Source organism: Xenopus tropicalis, chromosome 4, assembly GCF_000004195.4.
Source record: "Xenopus tropicalis strain Nigerian chromosome 4, UCB_Xtro_10.0, whole genome shotgun sequence".
NCBI classification, from domain to species: Eukaryota; Metazoa; Chordata; class Amphibia; order Anura; family Pipidae; genus Xenopus; species Xenopus tropicalis.
Window position 1 is genome coordinate 7044440 of NC_030680.2, and position 27901 is coordinate 7072340.

Genomic DNA, 27901 nt, shown 5'->3' on the forward strand with positions numbered 1-27901 from the left:
CCAGGGACTGGCAGGAATATATTCGGGAACTGGGTGCATTTTGAGTCATGGCACTGAGAGAGGAGCTGCTGAAGCCCATATGGCACGCCTTCTACGCCCTGCAAGTGGGCAAGTCTGGGTGCGTCTCCAAATCTCAGCTCAAAGTAAGTCGGCAAATGCCCCTTCCGCAGTACCCCCGGGGTATCTTAGTTGCCACCTGTGCCCACCTGTTTGTATGTAGTTTTATCCTTGCAGTTTTGGACTCTGTCTTAATGCTAATTAACTCAGAATGAACCTATATTTATAGTAAAACAACTATGTTTCCTTAATGTTAATTCAAAACTAATGTTTTAGATTGTCCCCTAAAGTACCTACATGGCAGGGCCCCCTTAGCTCACCCCAAATCCCCCCCTAACTGGCCTTCAGGCTGGGCCCCCTTAGCCCATAACAAGGTTACAGATATATAGAAACATTGGGGTAACAGTCACCCCGCTATAGTTCCAGGGGTACCCAGGGCACAAATAAGCACTCACCCCAAATCCCCCCCTAACTGGCCTTCAGGCTGGGCCCCCTTAGCCCATAACAAGGTTACAGATATATAGAAACATTGGGGTAACAGTCACCCTGCTATAGTTCCAGGGGTACCCAGGGCACAAATAAGCACCCCAAATCCCCCCCTAACTGGCCTTCAGGCTGAGCCCCCTTAGCCCATAACAAGGTTACAGATATATAGAAACATTGGGGTAACAGTCACCCCGCTATAGTTCCAGGGGTACCCAGGGCACAAATAAGCACTCACCCCAAATCCCCCCCTAACTGGCCTTCAGGCTGGGCCCCCTTAGCCCATAACAAGGTTACAGATATATAGAAACATTGGGGTAACAGTCACCCTGCTATAGTTCCAGGGGTACCCAGGGCACAAATAAGCACTCACCCCAAATCCCCCCCTAACTGGCCTTCAGGCTGGGCTCCCTTAGCCCATAACAAGGTTACAGATATATAGAAACATTGGGGTAACAGTCACCCCGCTATAGTTCCAGGGGTACCCAGGGCACAAATAAGCACTCACCCCAAATCCCCCCCTAACTGGCCTTCAGGCTGGGCCCCCTTAGCCCATAACAAGGTTACAGATATATAGAAACATTGGGGTAACAGTCACCCCGCTATAGTTCCAGGGGTACCCAGGGCACAAATAAGCACTCACCCCAAATCCCCCCTAACTGGCCTTCAGGCTGGGCCCCCTTAGCCCATAACAAGGTTACAGATATATAGAAACATTGGGGTGACAGTCACCCAGTATATAAGAGACAATATTAGAAGATTTTTTCCATTTCATGGGCAAACTGGAGAGACAGGGACTTTTTTTTCCTTCTGAATCATCTAGAAGCCGAGGGAAGAGTTGACCTTGGTGGGTATATTTCTGTAGCTCGGCTGCTGAGTGGCCGGGGGCACACAATGAGAGTAGGGTAAATATTTGCCCTATTAATGGGGGGCAGTCAGAGGTGCTGGTGCCCAGGGAAGGGCTTTGGGGACCATCGACATCTTTCGTGGGGATAAAGAAATACCTACAGGGGGAGACCTAGTGGGGCAGAAGCCTCTCTGTGATGCACCCCTATATTTGTTTATATACCTATTTCAGATTTGTGGCTACGAACAGGTTCTATGTGGCAAGGGGAGGGGGGCATAGATTAATTCCATGACCTATAACAGCCAATCAGTGGCAGATTTCATCTGCATGGGGCTACAAAGGGTTAATTAAGCGCAAAGTGGGAGTTAAGGGGGGGGGGGGCAGCTTTCTGCATCGCTGGGGATTCAAGTGATCTCCCGAAACCAACCCGAAACCTGGCTGTTCCAGTCGGTGGGTTTAGTGCTCAGTTAAATTAATTTAATGCACACGTGGAAGGCAAACGGGGCCCCCAGAACTGCCCCTGGCCCTGAAACCCAGTGAGAATGAGGAATGAATGGATATTGGGGAGTTGTATCAGGAGTCAGAACCAGCAGTGCAGGGAAGGGAAAGGGACAGACACAGTGACAGTTACACATAACTATAAACCCAGTGAGAATGAGGAATGAATGGATATTGGGGAGTTGTATCAGGAGTCAGAACCAGCAGTGCAGGGAAGGGAAAGGGACAGACACAGTGACAGTTACACATAACTATAAACCCAGTGAGAATAAGGGATGAATGGGTATTGGGGAGTTGTATCAGGAGTCAGAACCAGCAGTGCAGGGAAGGGAAAGGGACAGACACAGTGACAGTTACACATAACTATAAACCCAGTGAGAATGAGGAATGAATGGATATTGGGGAGTTGTATCAGGAGTCAGAACCAGCAGTGCAGAGAAGGGAAAGGGACAGACACAGTGACAGTTACACATAACTATAAACCCAGTGAGAATGAGGAATGAATGGATATTGGGGAGTTGTATCAGGAGTCAGAACCAGCAGTGCAGAGAGTATAAACCGACTGCAATCTAAGTGTCAGATTAAAGATGAATAACGTGGCTACGTGACTGGGTGCTTAGTGGCCACATTGGCGGATCTCAGTGGGGCGTTACTGGGGACTTCCTGCCCCGGGGGGGGTATAAATTCACATTTCAGTCACGTGACAGCTACATTGTGTCATTTCTATATAAGTTTTACTTCTCCTTTTCAGGAGGGATTCTGGTTATTTACTGCTAAACGGTTAAAATGAAAACCTTAAAGCCATAGGGCAGATTTATTGTTATTCAGGAGCCCTCCCCCCATTGGCTGAGCATGGATTCCTGTTATATTTATTTATGGGAACCCCCATTTCCTGAAATCCATTCTTGTCTGTATCTTGGCACCCAATGGAATAAACCCACCCTGTACCACCCTGTCTCCCAGACACCTTGCCCGCGGTTATAATTAGCCCATTGCCAAGTCAACCTGGCATTTAAACATTCTCTGAATTGTCCAAGTTGGCAAAAAAGGGGGATAGCCTGTACAGAGAGATACCATAAAACTATGGACATAGGGATTCCCCTGTACTAAGCACAATTCAGCAGGAACAGCCCCCTAAGTTTGCTCATAGCCTGTACAGAGAGATACCATAAAACTATGGCACATAGGGATTCCCCTGTACTAAGCACAATTCAGCAGGAACAGCCCCCTAAGTTTGCTCATAGCCTGTACAGAGAGATACCATAAAACTATGGCACATAGGGATTCCCCTGTACTAAGCACAATTCAGCAGGAACAGCCCCCTAAGTTTGCTCATAGCCTGTACAGAGAGATACCATAAAACTATGGCAGCATAGGGATTCCCCTGTACTAAGCACAATTCAGCAGGAACAACCCCCTAAGTTTGCTCATAGCCTGTACAGAGAGATACCATATAACTATGGCAGCATAGGGATTCCCCTGTACTAAGCACAATTCAGCAGGAACAGCCCCCTAAGTTTGCTCATAGCCTGTACAGAGAGATACCATAAAACTATGGCACATAGGGATTCCCCAGTACTAAGCACAATTCAGCAGGAACAGCCCCCTAAGTTTGCCCATAGCCTGTACAGAGAGATACCATAAAACTATGGCACATAGGGATTCCCCTGTACTAAGCACAATTCAGCAGGAACAGCCCCCTAAGTTTGCCCATAGCCTGTACAGAGAGATACCATAAAACTATGGCAGCATAGGGATTCTCCTGTACTAAGCACAATTCAGCAGGAACAGCCCCCTAAGTTTGCCCATAGCCTGTACAGAGAGATCCCATAAAACTATGGCACATAGGGATTCTCCTGTACTAAGCACAATTCAGCAGGAACAGCCCCCTAAGTTTGCCCATAGCCTGTACAGAGAGATCCCATAAAACTATGGCACATAGGGATTCCCCAGTACTAAGCACAATTCAGCAGGAACAGCCCCCTAAGTTTGCTCATAGCCTGTACAGAGAGATACCATAAAACTATGGCACATAGGGATTCCCCTGTACTAAGCACAATTCAGCAGGAACAGCCCCCTAAGTTTGCTCATAGCCTGTACAGAGAGATACCATAAAACTATGGCACATAGGGATTCCCCTGTACTAAGCACAATTCAGCAGGAACAGCCCCCTAAGTTTGCTCATAGCCTGTACAGAGAGATACCATAAAACTATGGCACATAGGGATTCCCCTGTACTAAGCACAATTCAGCAGGAACAGCCCCCTAAGTTTGCTCATAGCCTGTACAGAGAGATACCATAAAAACTATGGCACATAGGGATTCCCCTGTACTAAGCACAATTCAGCAGGAACAGCCCCCTAAGTTTGCCCATAGCCTGTACAGAGAGATACCATAAAACTATGGCACATAGGGATTCCCCAGTACTAAGCACAATTCAGCAGGAACAGCCCCCTAAGTTTGCCCATAGCCTGTACAGAGAGATACCATAAAACTATGGCACATAGGGATTCCCCAGTACTAAGCACAATTCAGCAGGAACAGCCCCCTAAGTTTGCCCATAGCCTGTACAGAGAGATACCATAAAACTATGGCACATAGGGATTCCCCAGTACTAAGCACAATTCAGCAGGAACAGCCCCCTAAGTTTGCTCATAGCCTGTACAGAGAGATACCATAAAACTATGGCACATAGGGATTCCCCAGTACTAAGCACAATTCAGCAGGAACAGCCCCCTAAGTTTGCTCATAGCCTGTACAGAGAGATACCATAAAACTATGGCACATAGGGATTCCCCAGTACTAAGCACAATTCAGCAGGAACAGCCCCCTAAGTTTGCTCATAGCCTGTACAGAGAGATACCATAAAACTATGGCACATAGGGATTCCCCAGTACTAAGCACAATTCAGCAGGAACAGCCCCCTAAGTTTGCTCATAGCCTGTACAGAGAGATACCATAAAACTATGGCACATAGGGATTCCCCAGTACTAAGCACAATTCAGCAGGAACAGCCCCCTAAGTTTGCTCATAGCCTGTACAGAGAGATACCATAAAACTATGGCACATAGGGATTCCCCAGTACTAAGCACAATTCAGCAGGAACAGCCCCCTAAGTTTGCTCATAGCCTGTACAGAGAGATACCATAAAACTATGGCACATAGGGATTCCCCAGTACTAAGCACAATTCAGCAGGAACAGCCCCCTAAGTTTGCTCATAGCCTGTACAGAGAGATACCATAAAACTATGGCACATAGGGATTCCCCAGTACTAAGCACAATTCAGCAGGAACAGCCCCCTAAGTTTGCTCATATCCTGTACAGAGAGATACCATAAAACTATGGCACATAGGGATTCCCCAGTACTAAGCACAATTCAGCAGGAACAGCCCCCTAAGTTTGCTCATAGCCTGTACAGAGAGATACCATAAAACTATGGCACATAGGGATTCCCCAGTACTAAGCACAATTCAGCAGGAACAGCCCCCTAAGTTTGCTCATAGCCTGTACAGAGAGATACCATAAAACTATGGCACATAGGGATTCCCCAGTACTAAGCACAATTCAGCAGGAACAGCCCCCTAAGTTTGCTCATAGCCTGTACAGAGAGATACCATAAAACTATGGCACATAGGGATTCCCCAGTACTAAGCCATAGAAGCCAATTACAGTTATTTATTGATTAAACCTACGTATTTGCTGTTCCCCAGGTTCTGTCGCACAATCTCTGCACGTTACTCAACGTCCCACACGATCCGGTGGCCTTGGAGGAACATTTCGGGGATAATGACTTGGGTCCCGTGTCCAACCAAGGCTACATGCCCTATCTCAACAAATTCATCCTCGATAAGGTGAGTAAATATTATCCAGAATAACGTGGGAGAGATGCCTGTGTGGGGGCGCTGATGGCACAGAGCTGGGAATGTGTATCAGTCAGTCGGCTGAGGTATATCATTCCCTACCTCCTCTGCTGAGAGGCGGCTCCATGTTTCTGCCATGATAATGTAGAAGTTTAGCAGGACTGGCTGATCTGCTCCTCCTGTGACTGGGCTGAATGGTACGTTCCATCCTATACACAGTGACTTGGAAGAGAATATCCTGATAGCTGGTGATGCCCCAGGTAGCGGCTCCCTGACCAACCTTGGCCAATCAACGTGGACAAAATGGCCCATGTGTTGCCACAGGTTTAGTTTGTGTCCGGGACTTGCTGGGGAGTTATGTGCGCTTAGTGCGAGGGCCACATGAATGACTTACTGTGCCCCTATCTAATAGGCCTGGCTCCTGATGCGGGGGGGGGGCTTATAATGCATCATCCAATAGCTGGCCTTAGCCCAATATATAACCCAGTACCCAATATATCGCCCAGTAGCCAATATATAGCCCAGTAGCCAATATATAGCCCAGTAGCCAATATAAAGCCCATTACATAGCCAAGTACCCAATATATAGCCCAGTACCCAGTATATAGCCCAGTACACATTATATAGCCCAGTACCCAGTATATAGCCCAGTACCCAGTACATAGCCCAGTACCCAATATATAGCCCAGTAGCCAATACATAGCCCAGTACCCAATATATAGCCCAGTACCCAATATATAGCCCAGTACCTAGTACATAGCCCAGTACCCAATATAGAGCCCGGTACCCAATATAGAGCCCAGTACCCAGTACATAGCCCAGTACCCAATATAGAGCCCAGTACCCAATATATAGCCCAGTACCCAATACATAGCCCAGTACCCAATATAGAGCCCAGTACCCAATATAGAGCCCAGTACCCAATATATAGCCCAGTACCCAGTACATAGCCCAGTACCCAATATAGAGCCCGGTACCCAATATAGAGCCCAGTACCCAATATAGAGCCCAGTACCCAATACATAGCCCAGTAGCCAATATATAGCCCAGTACCCAATATATAGCCCAGTACCCAATACATAGCCCAGTACCCAATATATAGCCCAGTACCCAATATATAGCCCAGTACCCAATATATAGCCCAGTACCCAATATATAGCCCAGTACCCAATACATAGCCCAGTACCCAATATATAGCCAAGTACCCAATACATAGCCCAGTACCCAATATATAGCCCAGTACCCAATACATAGCCCAGTACCCAATATATAGCCCAGTACCCAATATATAGCCCAGTACCCAATATATAGCCCAGTACCCATTATATAGCCCAGTACCCAGTACATAGCCCAGTACCCAATATAGAGCCCAGTACCAAATATAGAGCCCAGTACCCCATACATAGCCCAGTACCCAATATAGAGCCCAGTACCAAATATAGAGCCCAGTACCCCATACATAGCCCAGTACCCAATATATAGCCCAGTACCCAATATAGAGCCCAGTACCCAATATAGAGCCCAGTACCCAGTACATTGCCCAGTACCCAATATAGAGCCCAGTACCCAATATATAGCCCAGTACCCAATACATAGCCCAGTACCCAATATATAGCCCAGTACCCAATATATAGCCAAGTACCCAGTACATAGCCCAGTACCCAATATAGAGCCCAGTACCCAATATATAGCCCAGTACCAAATATAGAGCCCAGTACCCCATACATAGCCCAGTACCCAATATATAGCCCAGTACCCAATACATAGCCCAGTACCCAATATATAGCCCAGTACCCAATATATAGCCCAGTACCCAATACATAGCCCAGTACCCAATCCCAATATACAGCCCAGTACCCAGTATATAGCCCAGTACCCAATATATAGCCCAGTACCCAGTATATAGCCCAGTACCCAATCCCAATATACAGCCCAGTACCCAGTATATAGCCCAGTACCCAATATATAGCCCAGTACCCAGTATATAGCCCAGTACCCAATCCCAATATACAGCCCAGTACCCAATATATAGCCCAGTACCACTATAACCTATAGCCTCCAATTCCCACAGTTGCACATTGAAGTCACCTTGACTATTAGCCAATGGGATGCCAGCCTGACCAGTTTAATGCCCATGTGGTTTAGTGGTGTCAGTATGGGAAGGTTTATGGTACCGATATATATTAAAGTGACCCTATGTCACCATGGCAACAATATTACTTCCCAAATTTTATGGTTAAAACATCTCCTTTCCCACCCACTGCCCAAAGGTTTATGCCGCAATGTGTGCAATACATGGTGCAGGGTTCCGCCATAGCAACTGACACTTCTTCAGGTGTGTTTTAGGGGCTGGCCCCGTGCTGCCCACTATCTGCCCCCTCTATACACTGAAAACTATATGTTTTATTTTAAAGGAGTTATATCATATTGAGGGTCATTTACAAACGCTGGGCAAATTTGCACCTGGGCAGTAACTCATGGCAACCAGATGATTGCTTTCAGCTGCAGCTGGCTGGGAAAATCTAACCACTGATTGGTTGCTATAGGTCACTACCCAGGTGCAAATTCGCCCCAATGTTTATAAATGAGACCCCACCCAGGAGCAGTAACCCATAGCAACCAATCAGCGGTTTAAAAGCCATCATCTTAATGGTTGCTATGGGTCACTGCACCTGGGCAAACTTAGTGCATTTTATTACATATGAGTGGAAAGAGGTTGGCCTATTGGTGCAACTGCTGGTCAAGGGGCATTGTGGGCATTTTTTGCCCTTTGCCCACAGTTTTGTAAAGGAGACCCTGGGGGGCAATGGGTTTATAGTGACGGCCCAACGGGGCGAGATAGAATCTCCTCTCCAGATTCCTCCTTTGTTTGGCAACTGGAGCCGATCCTTAGCTGCACTTAGCCACACCCCCTATTAACCCTTCTCACCCCTCTCTCGCTACACGCCAGGGTGGAAATCATTAGCCGGCGGCAGAACAATGGGTCGGTGACGTCGGCAGGGAAATGCACAATGGCTGCACTCTGGGGGAGATAAACTTGGCTCCGTATGGGGAGACACCTATTACTGTGCTTAGAAAAAGCAACTCATTGCCGGGAAAGGGATCCGGCCCATGTCCGACCCTTCTGTGGGGCAAATGTAGTCCCTGTAATCAGGGGCAGTTGTGTGGTTGTATTATATAATGTATATCCTTGCACTCTGATACCCCAACCACAGTGACACATGTTGCATTATAAATTGTCTTTGGACTGGGGTCGGTGTAGGGTTGGTTTGAGTCCCAGTCCAAACTTGGTGGAGAATGCGGAATTCTTTTCATGGCACGTGTCATAGCTGTTAGTGGGTGCCTCCTATTCTTGGGGCTATTTGATCATAAGGAGCAGCAATCCAAATGCCGTGCAAGCCTCATAGTGGTAGCCAATTACAACCTTATCACTAGGAGGAGAGGTGTGTACCAGAGAATGACTTCCCCCAGGGCAGCTCATTTAATTTTGGGACTCGGGTTTGCTTTATGGCTCTTTGGCTTTAAAACTCAGCAGTCTCACTCATTCTGCCTCACGTGGGATTTCCGGATATTATTTTTATAGAACATTCATTGCTCCAAAAATATCCCCAGGAGCCTTCCCGTCTTATTCACGTGTGTGTGTGTCACAAGCTTATGGTCACAGCCTAGGGAAGTCTGAGCTTGGTGGCTTTCAACAGTTAGTCATGGATCACTGCAGTTATGGACTACACAACCCTAAACTGGTGATGAAAAGAAAGTGGCCAAAAGTATGAGGACTCCTGGCTCCCCCACAACTCATTCCTAAACCAAGGGGGTTAATATTAAGTTACTCCTCCCTTTGCTGCTATAACTGCCCCTACCCTTCTGGGAAGGTTCCCACTAGATGTTGGGACAGTGTTGCTGGGAGTTGCTCCCATTCAGCCACAAGGGCATTAGTGAGGTTGGGCACTGATGTTGGGGATCAGGCTCACAGTCGGGGTTCCATCCCACAGGGGTTCAGTTGGGTTGCCCAACCCTACCTGCTATAACTGCCCCTACCCTTATGGGAAGGTTCCCACTATATGTTGGGACAGTGTTGCTGGGAGTTGCTCCCATTCAGCCACAAGGGCATTAGTGAGGTTGGGCACTTATGTTGGGGATCAGGCTCACAGTTGAGGTTTCAATTTGTCCCACAGGTATTCAGTTGGGTTGAGGCCACAGATCCAGTTGGGTTACGGTCAGGGGTTCAGTTGAGTTGAGGTCAGGGGTTCACTTGAGTTGAGGTCAGGCCTTCATTTGGGTTGAGGTCAGGGCTTTATTTGGGTTGAGGTCAGGGCTTCAGTCAGGTTGAGGCTAGGAGTCGAATTGGGTTGAGGTCAGGGGTTCAGTAGGATTGATGTCAGGGCTTCAGTTGGGTTGAGGTCAGGGCTTCAGTAGGGTTGAGGTCAGGGCTTCAGTTAGGTTGAGGCTAGGAGTCGAGTTGGGTTGAGGTCAGGGCTTCAGTTAGGTTGAGGCTAGGAGTCGAGTTGGGTTGAGGTCAGGGCTTCAGTAGGATTGATGTCAGGGCTTCAGTTGGGTTGAGGTCAGGGCTTCAGTAGGGTTGAGGTCAGGGCTTCAGTTAGGTTGAGGCTAGGAGTTGAGTTGGGTTGAGGTCAGGGCTTCAGTTAGGTTGAGGCTAGGAGTCGAGTTGGGTTGAGGTCAGGGCTTCAGTTAGGTTGAGGCTAGGAGTCGAGTTGGGTTGAGGTCAGGGCTTCAGTAGGATTGATGTCAGGGCTTCAGTTGGGTTGAGGTCAGGGCTTCAGTAGGGTTGAGGTCAGGGCTTCAGTTAGGTTGAGGCTAGGAGTCGAGTTGGGTTCAGTTCAGGGGTTCAGTAGGGTTGAGGTCAGGGCTTCAGTTGGGTTTAGGCCAGGGGACCAGTGGGGTTTAGGTCAGGGGTCCAGTTGGGTTTAGTTCAGGGGTTCAGTTGGGTTTAGGCCAGGGGACCAGTTGGGTTTAGTTTAGGGGTTCAGTTGGGTTTAGGCCAGGGGACCAGTTGGGTTTAGGCCAGGGGACCAGTTTGGGTTTAGGTCAGCGGTCTAGCTGGGTTTAGGTCAGGGGGTCAGGGGTTCCGTTGGGTTGAGGTCAGATCTTTGTGCAGTCAGGTTCTTCCACATCACCCAAGATGTTCAGTAGAGGCTGAAGGTTTTAAAGCAAAGAGGTTCTGCAGAAGCCAAGAGCTGAAGAGCAGTAGATGCTGTGCAGGGCCAAGGACTACAAGGCAGAAGAGGTTCTGTAGGAGCTGAGGTTCTAGGGTTTTGCAGGCTGGGTTGTGATAGTAACTCAGTAGTACTAAGAACTGGGCCGGTAGAATTCATTGACTTGCTAGTCACACATACAGATGCCCGGCCACTTTACCCACATTAGCATGACAAGGGCTGCGTGTAGCATCTCTGCTGGGGATTTTGGGGGAACATCTCAGCCAACGTTGCTAAGAAGTCCCCCCCCCCCCATGTGTTGCAGTTGCAACTGAATGATTGATTTAGGAAGAAGGGAAGTGTCTTTTCCTTTTACAAAGAGGTCATTGTTTGGCCGCCCTCCCTCTGCGCCCCTTGGCCACTCTCCCAGATTTACAGATTTGTAGAAGAACTTGATTGGGGGGGGGGACATTAGATGTCCGCTTTGCAGTTTGGGTCTTTCCAGTTATTCGCTGCTGCCTTCTTTCTTTTATACCTTTGCCCTGTCTTTCTCTATAAATAAGGCCCAGAAATTCCAACCGGGGCAGTCAGGTAGGGAAGTACCTGCACCATGTCCAGAGCCTTCTGCTGCAATGCTGTGGGCCAACGGCCAACTCCATTAGTCACTCTAATAGGGGGCACAGTAATGAGGGGCATCAATGACACTAAAGGGAACTGTTCAACCCTTCTACCCTAGCAGGGTGACTGTTACCCCAATGTTTCTATATATCTGTAACCTTGTTATGGGCTAAGGGGGCCCAGCCTGAAGGCCAGTTAGGGGGGGATTTGGGGTGAGTGCTTATTTGTGCCCTGGGTACCCCTGGAACTATAGCGGGGTTACTGTTACCCCAATGTTTCTATATATCTGTAACCTTGTTATGGGCTAAGGGGGCCCAGCCTGAAGGCCAGTTAGGGGGGATTTGGGGTGAGTGCTTATTTGTGCCCTGGGTACCCCTGGAACTATAGCGGGGTGACTGTTACCCCAATGTTTCTATATATCTGTAACCTTGTTATGGGCTAAGGGGGCCCAGCCTGAAGGCCAGTTAGGGGGGGATTTGGGGTGTGTGCTTATTTGTACCCTGGGTACCCCTGGAACTATAGCGGGGTTACTGTTACCCCAATGTTTCTATATATCTGTAACCTTGTTATGGGCTAAGGGGGCCCAGCCTGAAGGCCAGTTAGGGGGGATTTGGGGTGAGTGCTTATTTGTGCCCTGGGTACCCCTGGAACTATAGCGGGTGACTGTTACCCCAATGTTTCTATATATCTGTAACCTTGTTATGGGCTAAGGGGGCCCAGCCTGAAGGCCAGTTAGGGGGGGATTTGGGGTGAGTGCTTATTTGTGCCCTGGGTACCCCTGGAACTATAGCGGGGTGACTGTTACCCCAATGTTTCTATATATCTGTAACCTTGTTATGGGCTAAGGGGGCCCAGCCTGAAGGCCAGTTAGGGGGGGATTTGGGGTGAGTGCTTATTTGTGCCCTGGGTACCCCTGGAACTATAGCAGGGTGACTGTTACCCCAATGTTTCTATATATCTGTAACCTTGTTATGGGCTAAGGGGGCCCAGCCTGAAGGCCAGTTAGGGGGGGATTTGGGGTGAGTGCTTATTTGTGCCCTGGGTACCCCTGGAACTATAGCAGGGTGACTGTTACCCCAATGTTTCTATATATCTGTAACCTTGTTATGGGCTAAGGGGGCCCAGCCTACAGGGCATAACATTTTATCCTTAAATCCAAGAGCCCCATAGTTATCGCTACAGGGGTGCTACATAGGGGTTCTTATAATAATGGGGGGGGGGGCACTAGCTGCTACAAATCTCCCAACATGCCCCTGTAAACTTGCAGTAATTTAGATTTTCATTTTTTTGTCCATTTTGAAGGTCCAAGAAGGTTTCGACAAGGTGGAATTCAATAGGATGTGCTGGACTCTGTGCGCAAGGAAACACCTCCCCACGACTCCCCTGTGCATCAACGACGACAGCGCCTTCAAAGTATGGGCCATATTCAACTACTTGTCTGAAGAAAAGTACCCGCTGCTCATTGTGCCCGAGGAGGTAAGGTCCAGACGGAGCTGCCATACTCACATCCCTGCCCCCAATAAGTGTCAGCCTAAAGAACAATCCATCTATCAGGGTAATGGTCTAGTAACCCATAGCAACCCATCAGTTGCTTGTTTTTAAACAGCTGACCAGTAAATGCTATCTGCTGATTGGTTGCTATTGGGTTACTACACCAGTGCACCTTATGGGACCTGGAGGCAGGAGTTTGTTACAGTAAACATGGCTGCCCTACTTAACCCCTTACCTTTCTAGCTTTATTTAGGCAGTGTCAGCATGGGATTCCCACTAAAGGGAACTCTGACATCCAGGCCCCACTCTCACTAGCGCCAGTGCCAAATGTTATAGATAATATATAAGGCTAAATAGAGGATATATAGATGGTAAATAGAGGATATATAGATGGTAAATAGAGGATATATAGATGGTAAATAGAGGATATATAGATGACAAATAGAGGATATATAGATGGTAAATAGAGGATATATAGATGGTAAATAGAGGATATATAGATGACAAATAGAGGATATATAGATGGTAAATAGAGGATATATAGATGATACATAGAGGATATATAGATGGTAAATAGAGGATATATAGATGACAAATAGAGGATATATAGATGGTAAATAGAGGATATATAGATGACAAATAGGGGATATATAGATGACAAATAGAGGATATATAGATGGTAAATAGAGGATATATAGATGATACATAGAGGATATATAGATGGTAAATAGGGGATATATAGATGATACATAAAGAATATATAGATGACAAATAGGGGATATATAGATGGTACATAGAGGATATATAGATGATACATAGAGGATATATAGATGGTAAATAGGGGATATATAGATGATACATAAAGGATATATAGATGACAAATAGGGGATATATAGATGGTACATAGAGGATATATAGATGGTAAATAGGGGATATATAGATGGTAAATAGAGGATATATAGATGGTAAATAGAGGATATATAGATGACAAATAGGGGATATATAGATGATACATAAAGGATATATAGATGACAAATAGGGGATATATAGATGGTACATAGAGGATATATAGATGGTAAATAGGGGATATATAGATGGTAAATAGAGGATATATAGATGGTAAATAGAGGATATATAGATGACAAATAGGGGATATATAGATGACAAATAGAGGATATATAGATGGTAAATAGAGGATATATAGATGATACATAGAGGATATATAGATGGTAAATAGGGGATATATAGATGATACATAGAGGATATATAGATGGTAAATAGAGGATATATAGATGACAAATAGGGGATATATAGATGACAAATAGAGGATATATAGATGGTAAATAGAGGATATATAGATGACAAATAGGGGATATATAGATGACAAATAGAGGAAATATAGATGGTAAATAGAGGATATATAGATGACAAATAGGGGATATATAGATGACAAATAGAGGAAATATAGATGGTAAATAGAGGATATATAGATGATACATAGAGGATATATAGATGGTAAATAGAGGATATATAGATGATACATAGAGGATATATAGATGACAAATAGGGGATATATAGATGGTACATAGAGGATATATAGATGACAAATAGGGGATATATAGATGGTACATAGAGGATATATAGATGATACATAGAGGATATATAGATGGTAAATAGGGGATATATAGATGATACATAAAGGATATATAGATGACAAATAGGGGATATATAGATGGTACATAGAGGATATATAGATGGTAAATAGGGGATATATAGATGGTAAATAGAGGATATATAGATGGTAAATAGAGGATATATAGATGACAAATAGGGGATATATAGATGATACATAGAGGATATATAGATGGTAAATAGAGGATATATAGATGGTAAATAGAGGATATATAGATGACAAATAGAGGATATATAGATGGTAAATAGAGGATATATAGATGACAAATAGGGGATATATAGATGACAAATAGAGGATATATAGATGGTAAATAGAGGATATATAGATGATACATAGAGGATATATAGATGGTAAATAAGGGATATATAGATGATACATAGAGGATATATAGATGGTAAATAGAGGATATATAGATGGTAAATAGAGGATATATAGATGACAAATAGGGGATATATAGATGACAAATAGAGGATATATAGATGGTAAATAGAGGATATATAGATGACAAATAGGGGATATATAGATGACAAATAGGGGATATATAGATGACAAATAGGGGATATATAGATGACAAATAGAGGATATATAGATGGTAAATAGAGGATATATAGATGATACATAGAGGATATATAGATGGTAAATAGGGGATATATAGATGATACATAAAGGATATATAGATGACAAATAGGGGATATATAGATGGTACATAGAGGATATATAGATGATACATAGCTGATACATAGAGGATATATAGAGGATACATAGAGGATATATAGATGATACATAGAACAAAATAAGAAAAGGCTCATGGGAAATTCCCCAGATTTGGGCCCTGGATTTAGCCATAATAGCCCCACAGGAAAGGTATGTGGCCCAGCTGGATGGTTGAGGGCAGTTACGAGGAGCTGGTACTTAGAGGAATCCTGTCTGACAGCAGGTACAGTATGGGGCAATCCCTGTGCTGTTTATGGCACATAATACAATGTAGGATGCAGAATAGTAATAGAACAAACACTGGTGTCATCTCCGGCCCCTCCTTTTGTTTCCCAATGAGCTGCAAACTGAATCCCTTGCGCCCCTCCCTGTATAACAAGGTCCTATTATCCCTATAATACACAATACAGGGTAAGGGTAGCGCTTATTCTGCTTGCCCAGAGCTGCCATACTGCACCCATTAGGCAGGCCCACAAGCTGAGTGGCCCAGTCTGACCAATTGGAGACTGGGGGTTATGTAATAAAAAGTTTGCCCAGGTGCAGTGACCCATAGCAACCAATCAGCAGGTAGAATTTAATTTTTAAAAGAAAACAACTTATTGGTTGCTATGGGTTACTGCTCCTGGGCAAACTTAGTGCCTTTTATGACATATGGGAGATAGGGTGCTAGGAGTCGTAACTGGCGGTGTCTAGAAAGCTGCCACTTTGACATCCCCGGTGCATAGGAAGGCGGGCGAGTGGGTGGGCGGAGTTACATTATCTGCCACTTTATCTGAACTGCTATTTCCAGACACTTCCCCTTCTTACGGTTTCAGCTGACAGATAGCAGTTTGTATAAAGGTCATTTTATTTTCAATAAACAGAGCCTTTTCCAATGTCAATAAGGGCCTGTGGGCCCTGGGTCGTAACCGGGTAACCTCCAGGGGGCCATTGAAGATCCATGGTGCAAGCAATTGTGGGTGGGGAGCTCTAAAGCTGATGGCCAGGGCTTGTGCCATTGATCATTATACAAAAAAACAGTTTTGGGGGCAGAGTTTCCCTTTAAATGATTAGATCTCCTTGGCCATGGTACATGCAGGTGGAATAAAGACTAACTGCCGCCCTTGGGCGTTACAGATTGAGTACTTGCTGAAGAAGCTGACAGAAGCCATGGGAGGAGGTTGGCAGCAGGCCCTGTTCGAGGACTACAAAGTGGCACTGGATAAGAAACAAAATGGCCTCTCGGCCTGGGAACTGATCGAGCTCATTGGAAGCGGCCAGTTCAGCAAAGGCATGGACCATGCCACCGTATCCATGGCGATCAACGAAGTCTTTAACGAGCTCCTTCTGGACATTCTCAAGCAGGTAAGTCTATCCCAGCTTCTGCTGCTGGAGGTTTGTCCCATTTGATGCCCCTCATAAATAAGAAAGGTGGCGCTGGTCTATTACAGTCCTATGGGGACTGTCCGGTTTCAATATGTGGTGGAAAGAGGTACTGCAGTCCCTCTCAGCAAGTCTATTCACTCCCAAACATAAACCGCAACACCTTGGACCTTCCAGTTGACTGAAGCCCACCTTGAAGGCCACTTAGGGTGAGATTTGGGGTAAATATGGATTTTCTACCCTAGACATTCTTGGAACTATGACTAAATGACTGAAATACCAAGATTTTCCCATATCTGTACTTATGGGGGCCCTGCTATAGGCAAATAAATAGAGCGTTGAGGTTGGACTATAGAGTTGCCAGCAGCTTGTCCATGTTTTGGCTTGTGTAGGGGGTCAATATCTGCCCTGTGGGTTTATACCCGTGGAAATGGCCACCAACGCTGGACAAACTGGTTCTGATCAATTCAACGTATCGCCAGTGCCGTACCCCTTAGCAACCAGACCCATTTCCCACAATGCAAGGGCTTCATGCCACAAATGAGGGCAACTGGAAAGGGCGTCGTCCATGATTTTATTCCACCTTCATTTTTTTCCCCGCCACAGGGATATTTGTTGAAGAAAGGCCACAAGAGGAAGAACTGGACCGAGCGCTGGTTCGTGCTGAAGCCAAACATAGTAACGTACTATTGCAGCGAGGATCTGAAGGACAAAAAGGGGGAAATTATTCTGGATGAAAACTGCTTGGTGGAGGTAACTATGCTCACAGGGAAGGATGATGTTTAATATAAATTAATCTCATTGGCTGTAAGGCTGGTCACATGACAATGGCACATTCGATTTACCTCCCCCGACCTACTGTTGCTTTGCCCTACTGTTATAATTTTTTCCCTACTGGTGGTGTCTCATTCTACTGTTTCCATCGTGCCCTACTGTCTCCATCTTGTCCTACTGTCTCCATCCTGCCCTACTGTCACCATCTTGCCCTACTGTCTCCATCTTGCCCTACTGTCTCCATCTTGTCCTACTGTCTCCATCTTGCCCTACTGTCTCCATCTTGCCCTATTGTCTCCATCTTGCCCTACTGTCTCCATCTTGCCCTATTGTCTCCATCTTGTCCTACTGTCTCCATCTTGCCCTACTGTCTCTATCTTGCCCTACTGTCTCCATCTTGCCCTACTGTCTCCATCTTGTCCTACTGTCTCCATCTTGCCCTACTGTCTCCATCTTGCCCTACTGTCTCCATCCTGCCCTACTGTCACCATCTTGCCCTACTGTCTCTATCTTGCCCTACTGTCTCCATCTTGCCCTACTGTCTCCATCTTGCCCTACTGTCTCCATCTTGCCCTACTGTCTCCATCTTGTCCTACTGTCTCCATCCTGCCCTACTGTCACCATCTTGCCCTACTGTCTCCATCTTGCCCTACTGTCTCCATCTTGCCCTACTGTCTCTATCTCTATCATGTCCTACTGTCTCCATCTACTGCGGCCATCTTGTTCTGCTGTACCTATTATGAAGCAACACTGTTCTACTCTTCCTATCTTGCCCCATTGTCATCATCTTTACTGTAGCCATCTTGTTCTAGTGTTACCATATATCCCAAACCTGTCCTACTGTCACCAGGCCCGGACTATCGATTTATGGGTTCTGGCAAATTCCATAGGGGCTGCTGTAAGATGCTACAGAAAGTCACTATTTATTGGGCTGGAGGGGGGCTGTTTGGGCCTCTGGGTACTTGGAATGCCACAGTTTATTTGGACTCCCAGTCCAGACATGGCTACATTGTCCTACTGTTCTCATCATGCCTTAGTGTCTCCATCTTGCCCTACTTGTTCTACTGTTTCCTTCTTGCCCTTGTATCTGAATGTTGCCCTATTGCCCCACCCTGCACTACTTTTCCCATCTCTATTTACATCCTATAAATGATAATTCTTCTGCACCAGTTATTAAGGGTATTATAGTCGGGGCAACTGCCCAATGGGAACCTAAATGCTTTCTATTTCAGTATGTGCCTGTGGAACCAGATCTGGTTTGGGGGCTCTAGGTTCTCACTGCCCCCCCCCCCCCGGCTTGGGTTGGATTAATAATGTATAATCTCTTTAAACATCTCTATTTATGTCTTTGGCTCCGGCTTCAATAACTGTCAGGTCTCTTGTGTCACGTTAACGTCCCATTATCCTTTTTCATCTTCTCATGGATTATTCAGATGAACTGATGAACGCTTTAATCACAGTCCGGGGAGGCCGAGAGCTTCCTGCACACTCTGATTGGGCGTTTCTATCATATAATACTTGGGTTTCCATCAACTCCCTCTCTTTTTGTTGGACAAAGGAGCCATGGAGGGTATTGTGATGTCTCGTTACACCCAGCCCATCTCTTCTGACCTTACCAACGTATTCCACATAGCAACAAAGGAACCATCAGGGCCAGATTTGGCCCCCATGGAAACCAGAAAGACCGGAATAACCCTCTTCAATTCATGTCTCTTATATTTTACCTAGTCGTTGCCAGACAAAGAGGGGAGAAAGTGTCTCTTTGTGGTGAAATGCCTGGAGAAAAGTTACGAGATCAGTGCATCGGATAAAAAGAAGAAGCAAGAATGGATTCAAGGTGAGTGGTAAAACCAGGTATTGGAACAGGTTGGCCGGGGAAGTCCATGTCTTCTGATAATTAACATCCATGGCATTCTAGGGTGATAGTTCTCAGGTTTCTATGATGGGTCCAGGACTTATTTTCTATCCATAGGGGTATCCAGGTATCTAACAGTTACAGCCCCTGGTGTGCAACTAGGTCTGGTTCTACAGAAGGTATCCTACATCTTTTATCGTAGAGATGACACATAGATTGTCCAGTATTCAGAGCCATGGACCACCAGTGTCAGCCCTCTTTATTGAGTGCAAGTTTTTCAAAGCATCAAAGCATTCTCGTTTTCTACCCATAGGGGTATCTAGGTATTCAACAGTACAAACCCTGGTGCACGACTAGGTCTGGTTCTACATGAGTTGTCCTACATCTTTTATGATAGAGAAGACACATGTCTTTCCATAGACTTGTCCAGTATTCAGAGCCATGGACCACAAGTGTCAGCCCTCTTTATTGAGAGCAAGTTCTTCAAAGCATCAAAGCATTCTCGTTTTCTACCCATAGGGGTATCTAGGTATTCAACAGTACAGTCCCTGGTGCATGACTAGGCCTGGTTCTACATGAGTTATATCATAGAGAAGACTCATATCTTCCCATAGACCTGTCCAGTATTCAGAGCCATAAACCACCAGTGTCAGCCCATAGGGGTATCTAGGTATTCAACAGTAAAGCCCCTGGTGCATGACTCGGTCTGGTTCTACATGAGCTCTACATAAGTTGTCCTACATGTCTTTCCATAGACTTGTCCAGTTTTCAGAGCCATGTACCACCAGTGTCAGCCCTCTTTATTGAGAGCAAGTTCTTCAAAGCATCAAAGCATTCTCGTTTTCTACCCATAGGGGTATCTAGGTATTCAACAGTACAGTCCCTGGTGCATGGCTAGGTCTGGTTCTACATGAGCTCTACATGAGTTGTACTATATGTCTTACCATAGACTTCTCCAGTGTTAAGAGCCATGGACCCCCAGTGTCAGCCCTCTTTATTGAGAGCAAGTTCTTCAAAACATTTTCATTTTCTAATCATAGGGGTATTCACATATCTAACATGACTAGGTCTGGTTCTACAGGAGTTATTCTACAACTTATCATAGAGAAGACACATGTCTCTCCATAGACTTACTCAGTGTTCAGAACCATAGACCACCAGAGTCAGCCCTCTTTACTGAGAGCAGGTTCTTCAAAACAAGGTTCATTACTTAATCAGTTAGGCTCCCTATCATGCTTGGAGTCTTGTAAAACATGTGCTGGGCAGGCCCGGTTGGCTAGAAGCAACCTCAGTGACGGTGTCTTGGAGGTATGATGTCAAAATCCCTGCATCAGGGTTTAATTTCTCTCTAGTATCTGTGCCAAGTTGGCAGCTGTTTGCCCCAGGTATGGTGCCTAGATGGGGGAATCACCCAACTGGTATCTGATTGGAGCTTGGTCACATATCAAGTGGGCTCCAAGACTTTTAAGAATGGATGCATTTCTCTCTGGAGACCCTCAACTGTTGGCTAGGAAGCCACACATTTAGATAGTTTCCATTCATCCCCCACTTCGAGAGCCATAGTGGGCAAACCTCCCTTCACTTGGTGACCTTTAGCCTAACGAAATACTTGCAAGGCTACTGAAGTTTAGAGGTTTGGTTATTAATGAAGAAACATCTAGGACGTCTAGAATGACCCACTTTTGCCAATTTGGAAGATCAGTAAGACATAGAAATGTTGAAGGGTGGTTCCCAAAGACCCAACCTGTCTGCCTGTTTGGACCTTTCTACTTACCTGCCTGATCTCCCTGCAGCCATACAGACGGTGGTAAATCTGCACAAGTTCCAACTCCCTCCGCCACACAAGGAGGCGCGCCAGAAACGCCGGGCTTTGAGGAAGAAATTACTGGCAGAGCAAGAGGAGATGGAGAAGAAGATGAAGGAGCTACAGGTGGCCAATGAGACCAAGCAGCAAGAGTTAGAAGTCATGAGGAAGGTGAGGGCCAATGAATGATGTGCGACAGGGGGGCTCATTGTCTATGAAAAAATTACGTTCCTCGATCAATTGCTTGATAATATCCACCATAAGCATTGTTCTAGACTTTTCTAGAGGTTCCTGAGCTAATTTGCCCTATAGGTATAGGTTTTATCGAGCCAAAAACCATCAATTTTTTCCTTCCCAGGAGCTGAAGGAGGCGGCGGACCGCGCCATGGAAGAAGAGCGGAAGCGACAGGAGACGCAAACTCAGTTACAGGACAGGTTCCAAACGGAAATGGAACGAGAACTCCTGGTAAATAGCAAAAAAGGCAAAAAAAAAAAAAAATTTCTTGAGTCCCATAAATGTACTAAAGCCATGGAGGCCGCCATGTTGTACCTCAGCCCGCCCCTGCAGGGAGTGACCCGGCCAACGGTAGGAGGAGCTAAGGTGTCTTTTTTCAATGTGAACAGATCCGCCGGCAAATGGAAGCCCAGGTAGCACAGAAATCCAACGAGCTCCAGCAGAACTTGAATCGGGTGCGGGAGCTGGAGGAGATGTACCGCAAACTGCAGGAGGCGCTGGATGATGAGAAACAAGCGCGACAGGAGGAGGAGAACGCCAGGCTGCACCAAGCACGGTAAGGATCTCACCCCCAATCCATCTATAGACTGGCTGCATTTCTCTGCCCGGCAACCAGCTCCTTCCTTCTGATTGGTGGAAACAAACACCCTTAGCTAATAGGTACTTACCCTACATAATATAATGGCGGCTTGTCCTGCACCTCCCACTGCCGCTGCCGCTGCTTCCCAATAACAGAACTCAACAGCGCCGGATTTATGGACCTCAGGCACACTCACACTCAGGCACGCTCACACTCAGGCACACTAACACTCAGGCAAACTCACACTCAGGCACACTAACACTCAGGCACACTCAGGCAAACTCACACTCAGGCAAACTCACACTTAGGCACACTCACACTCAGGCACACTCAGGCACACTAACACTCAGGCAAACTCACACTTAGGCAAACTAACACTCAGGCAAACTCACACTCAGGCACACTAACACTCAGGCAAACTCACACTCAGGCACACTCACACTCAGGCACACTCACACTCAGGCACGCTCACACTCAGGCACGCTCACACTCAGGCAAACTCACACTCAGGCACGCTCACACTCAGGCACGCTCACACTCAGGCACACTAACACTCAGGCAAACTCACACTCAGGCACACTCACACTCAGGCACACTCACACTCAGGCACACTCACACTCAGGCACACTCAAACTCAGGCACACTCACACTCAGGCACACTCAAACGCACTCACACTCAGGCACACTCACACTCAGGCACACTCAAACTCAGGCACGCTCACACTCAGGCACACTCAAACACACTCACACTCAGGCACACTCAAACTCAGGCACGCTCACACTCAGGCACACTCAAACACACTCACACTCAGGCACACTCAAACTCAGGCACGCTCACCCTCAGGCACACTCACACTCAGGCATGCTCACACTCAGGCACACTCAGGCAAACTCACACTTAGGCAAACTCACACTCAGGCACACTCACACTCAGGCACACTCAAACTCAGGCACACTCACACTCAGGCACACTCAAACGCACTCACACTCAGGCACACTCACACTCAGGCACACTCAAACTCAGGCACGCTCACACTCAGGCACACTCAAACACACTCACACTCAGGCACACTCAAACTCAGGCACGCTCACACTCAGGCACACTCAAACACACTCACACTCAGGCACACTCAAACTCAGGCACGCTCACACTCAGGCACGCTCAAACACACTCACACTCAGGCACACTCAAACTCAGGCACGCTCACACTCAGGCACACTCAAACACACTCACACTCAGGCACACTCAAACTCAGGCACACTCACACTCAGGCACACTCAAACACACTCACAAGGCTTCAGGGTTTGGCCGAACCCAGAAATATTGGATTGGGTGCCTCCCCAGCTCACACTCACTAATTAGTACCTTGCTTGATTACTTTTCAGTATAAATATACACGCTCCGGGCTATATATATATATATATAATACAGTAATATAAAATCAGAGTATAACCAGGTTCTGCTTGTCCCCAAGGCTTATAACCGCTCCCTCACTGAGCCCCAGGCTGTTTGTGGGGGGAAAGTCTCTGCTTTACATGACTCTGTATTAGGGGTTGGCAGGATATAGACTTTCTACCCAATCAGAGTTCCCCCACATGCTCTGTGTATTGTAGGGCAATAGCGCCACCTTGTGTGGGTCATTAATGCAGCTTTACACATATATAAATATATTAGCGGTTTGGTTACATATTGTACTTTGTGCCCAGGCCCCCGGATCCTTATAAACACCAACCAGGGGTAAAGGGCCTCATTTCATATATTATTCTATTTATTTTTGCTTCTCCAAATATTTATTAATAAGGTGAAAAAAAAATAATACTAACGGCCTCCTGTTCTTAAAATCCCTGGTGTGGGGGCTGCCCTAGCGCGGTGTAACCAGACTTGTGTGCAAAGTCAGGCTATTTTTGCCTGTGCCTGTGTATATCTATCTATCTATCTATCTATCTATTTATCTATCTATCTATCATCTGTCTATCTATCTATCTATCATCTATCTATCTATCTATCATCTATCTATTACATTACATTACATTAACATTTATTTATAAAGCGCCAACATATCCCGCAGCGCTGTACAATAAGTGGGTTCCATACATTGGACATACAGAGTAACATATAAAGCAATCAGTAACCGATACAGGAGGGGAAGGGAGCCCTGTCCAAAAGAGCTTACACTCTACAAGGAGTAACATATAAAGCAATCAGTAACCGATACAGGAGGGGAAGGGAGCCCTGTCCAAAAGAGCTTACACTCTACAAGGAGTAACATATAAAGCAATCAGTAACCGATACAGGAGGGGAAGGGAGCCCTGTCCAAAAGAGCTTACACTCTACAAGGAGTAACATATAAAGCAATCAGTAACCGATACAGGAGGGGAAGGGAGCCCTGCCCAAAAGAGCTTACACTCTACAAGGAGTAACATATAAAGCAATCAGTAACCGATACAGGAGGGGAAGAGAGCCCTGCCCAAAAGAGCTTACAATCTATCTATCTATCTATCTATCTATTTATCTATCTATCTATCTATCTATCTATCTATCAATCATCTATCTATCTATCTATCTATCTATCTATCTATCTATGTATCTATCTATCTATGTATCTATCTATCTATCTATTTATCTATCTATCTATCTATCTATCAATCATCTATCTATCTATCTATCTATCTATCATCATCTGTCTATCTATCATCTATCTATTTATCTATCTATCTATCTATCTATCTATCATCTATCTATCTATCTATCTATCTATCTATCTATCATCTATCTATCTATCTATCTATCTATCTCTCTATCTATCTATCTATCTATCTATCATCTATCTATCTATCATCTGTCTATCTATCTATCTATCTATCTATCTATCTATCTATCTATCTATCTATCTATCTATCATCTATCTATCTATCTATCTATCTATCATCTATCATCTATCTATCTATCTATCTATCATCTATCTATCTATCATCTATCTATCTATCTATCTATCTATCTATCTATCTATCTATCATCTATCTATCTATCTATCTATCTATCTATCTATCTATCTATCATCTATCTATCTATCTATCTATCTATCATCTATCTCTCTATCTATCTATCTATCTATCTATCTATCTATCCATAAAATGAACATTACTGACATGCGTTTGGGGTTCAGGCTGCTGGAGGAAGAGGCGGCCAAGAGGGCAATGCTGGAGAAGCTCCATAAGGAGCAGGAGACGGCCATTAAGATGACGGAGGCAGAGAAGAAGGAGTTGGAGCAGATCCGGGAGGAGAAGGAGAAGGCCCTGCAGGAGGCGATGCAGCAGCTGGAGCAGCTGGAGAAGGAGCGGATTCTGGCGCTGGAGCAGTACCAGGTAAGAGCCTCCGGGCCCCACTGGGAATGAGCCCCCCCCCCACAGGTTTATTAATTCACTGGGTACCAGCGAAGCAGAATGGGGCCTGTTTGTCTATGAGCCTCATCCATCCAGGGCAAACCCAGGCAAACTCATGACTTCTTATGGCCATTATTCAGATCTTGCCATTTGTGGGCCCCCGACTACTTCCCCTTCCCCCATACCCCCCCCCGAGCCGCCATGATTCGGCCCAAGATGGCCGCCCTGTATCCCTGGCCAATGGTAACGCTATTGTGTAACTATTCTATTTGCAGCAAGTGTCCAAGAACCTAGAGGAGGCCGCCAGCAAGACCAGATCTTGGAAAGACAAAGTACTGCAACATGAAGGGTTAATGCGAATAATACAGCCAGGTAGGTGGGTGTGTTTGGTGGGTGGGGAATGGGGACTGGGAAGACCAATCTTCAACTGCAGTTGAACTACAAACCTCTTCTTGAATTGCCCTCTCCTTGCTGGGTTTGCTACCTGCAGTACCACTTTCTGCCTGTCTTTTACCATAGGAAACAATGAAACAGCGCCACTGTTCATTTTATATTCTAGGCTCAAAGAATCCTGGGCTTGTCACAAACTGGGGGCCCGCGTCCTTCACCCAAGGGGAACTGGAGCAGAGAGAGAAGTCTTGGCAAGAGAAGAGGAGCCCCAGTACGGACTAGCACCCCGGGGTGCCGGCATGAAGGATTAGGGTGCAGGACTAACGGTGTGGCTTTAGTGTGTTAACATCTTCCAGTTTCTGCGTCGCGTCAGTTACGTGAAATTGTAACTTGTGTTAATGAGATCTCAAGCTAACGCCCCACCCCCCGCGGCTCATTGGGTGGGAAATAAGCCCCGGTCTGTGACATCAGATACCCAGCGTCCAATCAGGACCACCAGGGCTCTGTCTGGTCACCCCCAAACGACTGAGGTTCCACTAATTAGTTTAACATTCCGCCAGCGTCGGCCCCACGGAGAATTGCGACTAATTTTATTACTGAGGTTTTTTTTGTTATTTTTTATTCAAACTGAATTCTAAAATAATTGTGTTTTGTGATAAATTCCTTCAATGTAACAAATTCCGTCTATAAAATCAAGTTTCAGTACATTTCCGCAACTTTCTCTTTTTGCTGCAAAGTGTGAAAGATTTTTGGCCACTCCTACTTTTTTGACTGGACCCCTCTAACCACACCCACTTCACAGGGACTTAACTTTGTTCCTGTTAAAAATGCAGTTTGGGATGCGGCCCATGTAAGTCACGCCCTTTAGCCTATAGGGTGGGCTCTTGGTACAGGGCCTGTCCCCGGGAGACGGGGACGATTGGGACACTTACACTGTGGCAATGGGTATTACTGGGTCCTCGCTGCCCCAATGTGCCCAAACTGATGCTTCGGCGAGGACTGAGGGGGGGCTGCTTTGCTAGTGAAAAGCGCACCAAAAGTCCCCTAAAGATGCCCCTACCAGGGCATTCCAAAAGCAAATAAGCCTTCACCATTTACCTGTGCATTCTTCTACCCCATCACTCCCTACCCTACGGGGAATGAGCTGGGAGTGCAGGGAAGGGAAAGGGACAGACACAGTGACAGTTACACATAACTATAAACCCAGTGAGAATGAGGAATGAATGGGTATTGGGGAGTTGTATCAGGAGTCAGAACCAGCAGTGCAGGGAAGGGAAAGGGACAGACACAGTGACAGTTACACATAACTATAAACCCAGTGAGAATGAGGGATGAATGGATATTGGGGAGTTGTATCAGGAGTCAGAACCAGCAGTGCAGGGAAGGGAAAGGGACAGACACAGTGACAGTTACACATAACTATAAACCCAGTGAGAATGAGGAATGAATGGATATTGGGGAGTTGTATCAGGAGTCAGAACCAGCAGTGCAGGGAAGGGAAAGGGACAGACACAGTGACAGTTACACATAACTATAAACCCAGTGAGAATGAGGGATGAATGGATATTGGGGAGTTGTATCAGGAGTCAGAACCAGCAGTGCAGGGAAGGGAAAGGGACAGACACAGTGACAGTTACACATAACTATAAACCCAGTGAGAATGAGGGATGAATGGATATTGGGGAGTTGTATCAGGAGTCAGAACCAGCAGTGCAGGGAAGGGAAAGGGACAGACACAGTGACAGTTACACATAACTATAAACCCAGTGAGAATGAGGGATGAATGGGTATTGGGGAGTTGTATCAGGAGTCAGAACCAGCAGTGCAGGGAAGGGAAAGGGACAGACACAGTGACAGTTACACATAACTATAAACCCAGTGAGAATGAGGGATGAATGGATATTGGGGAGTTGTATCAGGAGTCAGAACCAGCAGTGCAGGGAAGGGAAAGGGACAGACACAGTGACAGTTACACATAACTATAAACCCAGTGAGAATGAGGAATGAATGGATATTGGGGAGTTGTATCAGGAGTCAGAACCAGCAGTGCAGGGAAGGGAAAGGGACAGACACAGTGACAGTTACACATAACTATAAACCCA

At 46.0% G+C, this 27901-nt stretch overlaps 1 protein-coding gene across 1 annotated transcript; it reads left to right on the top strand.

The window, feature by feature from the left end:
• swap70 (switching B cell complex subunit SWAP70) lies at nt 1-26506 on the top strand. The gene is made up of 12 exons (XM_002936744.4): nt 1-143; nt 5597-5737; nt 12820-12993; nt 16532-16759; nt 17384-17530; nt 19280-19388; nt 21200-21381; nt 21569-21676; nt 21835-22001; nt 25193-25391; nt 25685-25781; nt 25969-26506. The coding sequence occupies exons 1-12, from the start codon at nt 48-50 to the stop codon at nt 26079-26081; spliced, it is 1761 nt and encodes a 586-aa protein (XP_002936790.4). The 5' UTR covers nt 1-47; the 3' UTR covers nt 26082-26506.
• The last annotated feature ends 1395 nt before the right edge of the window (nt 26507-27901 follow it).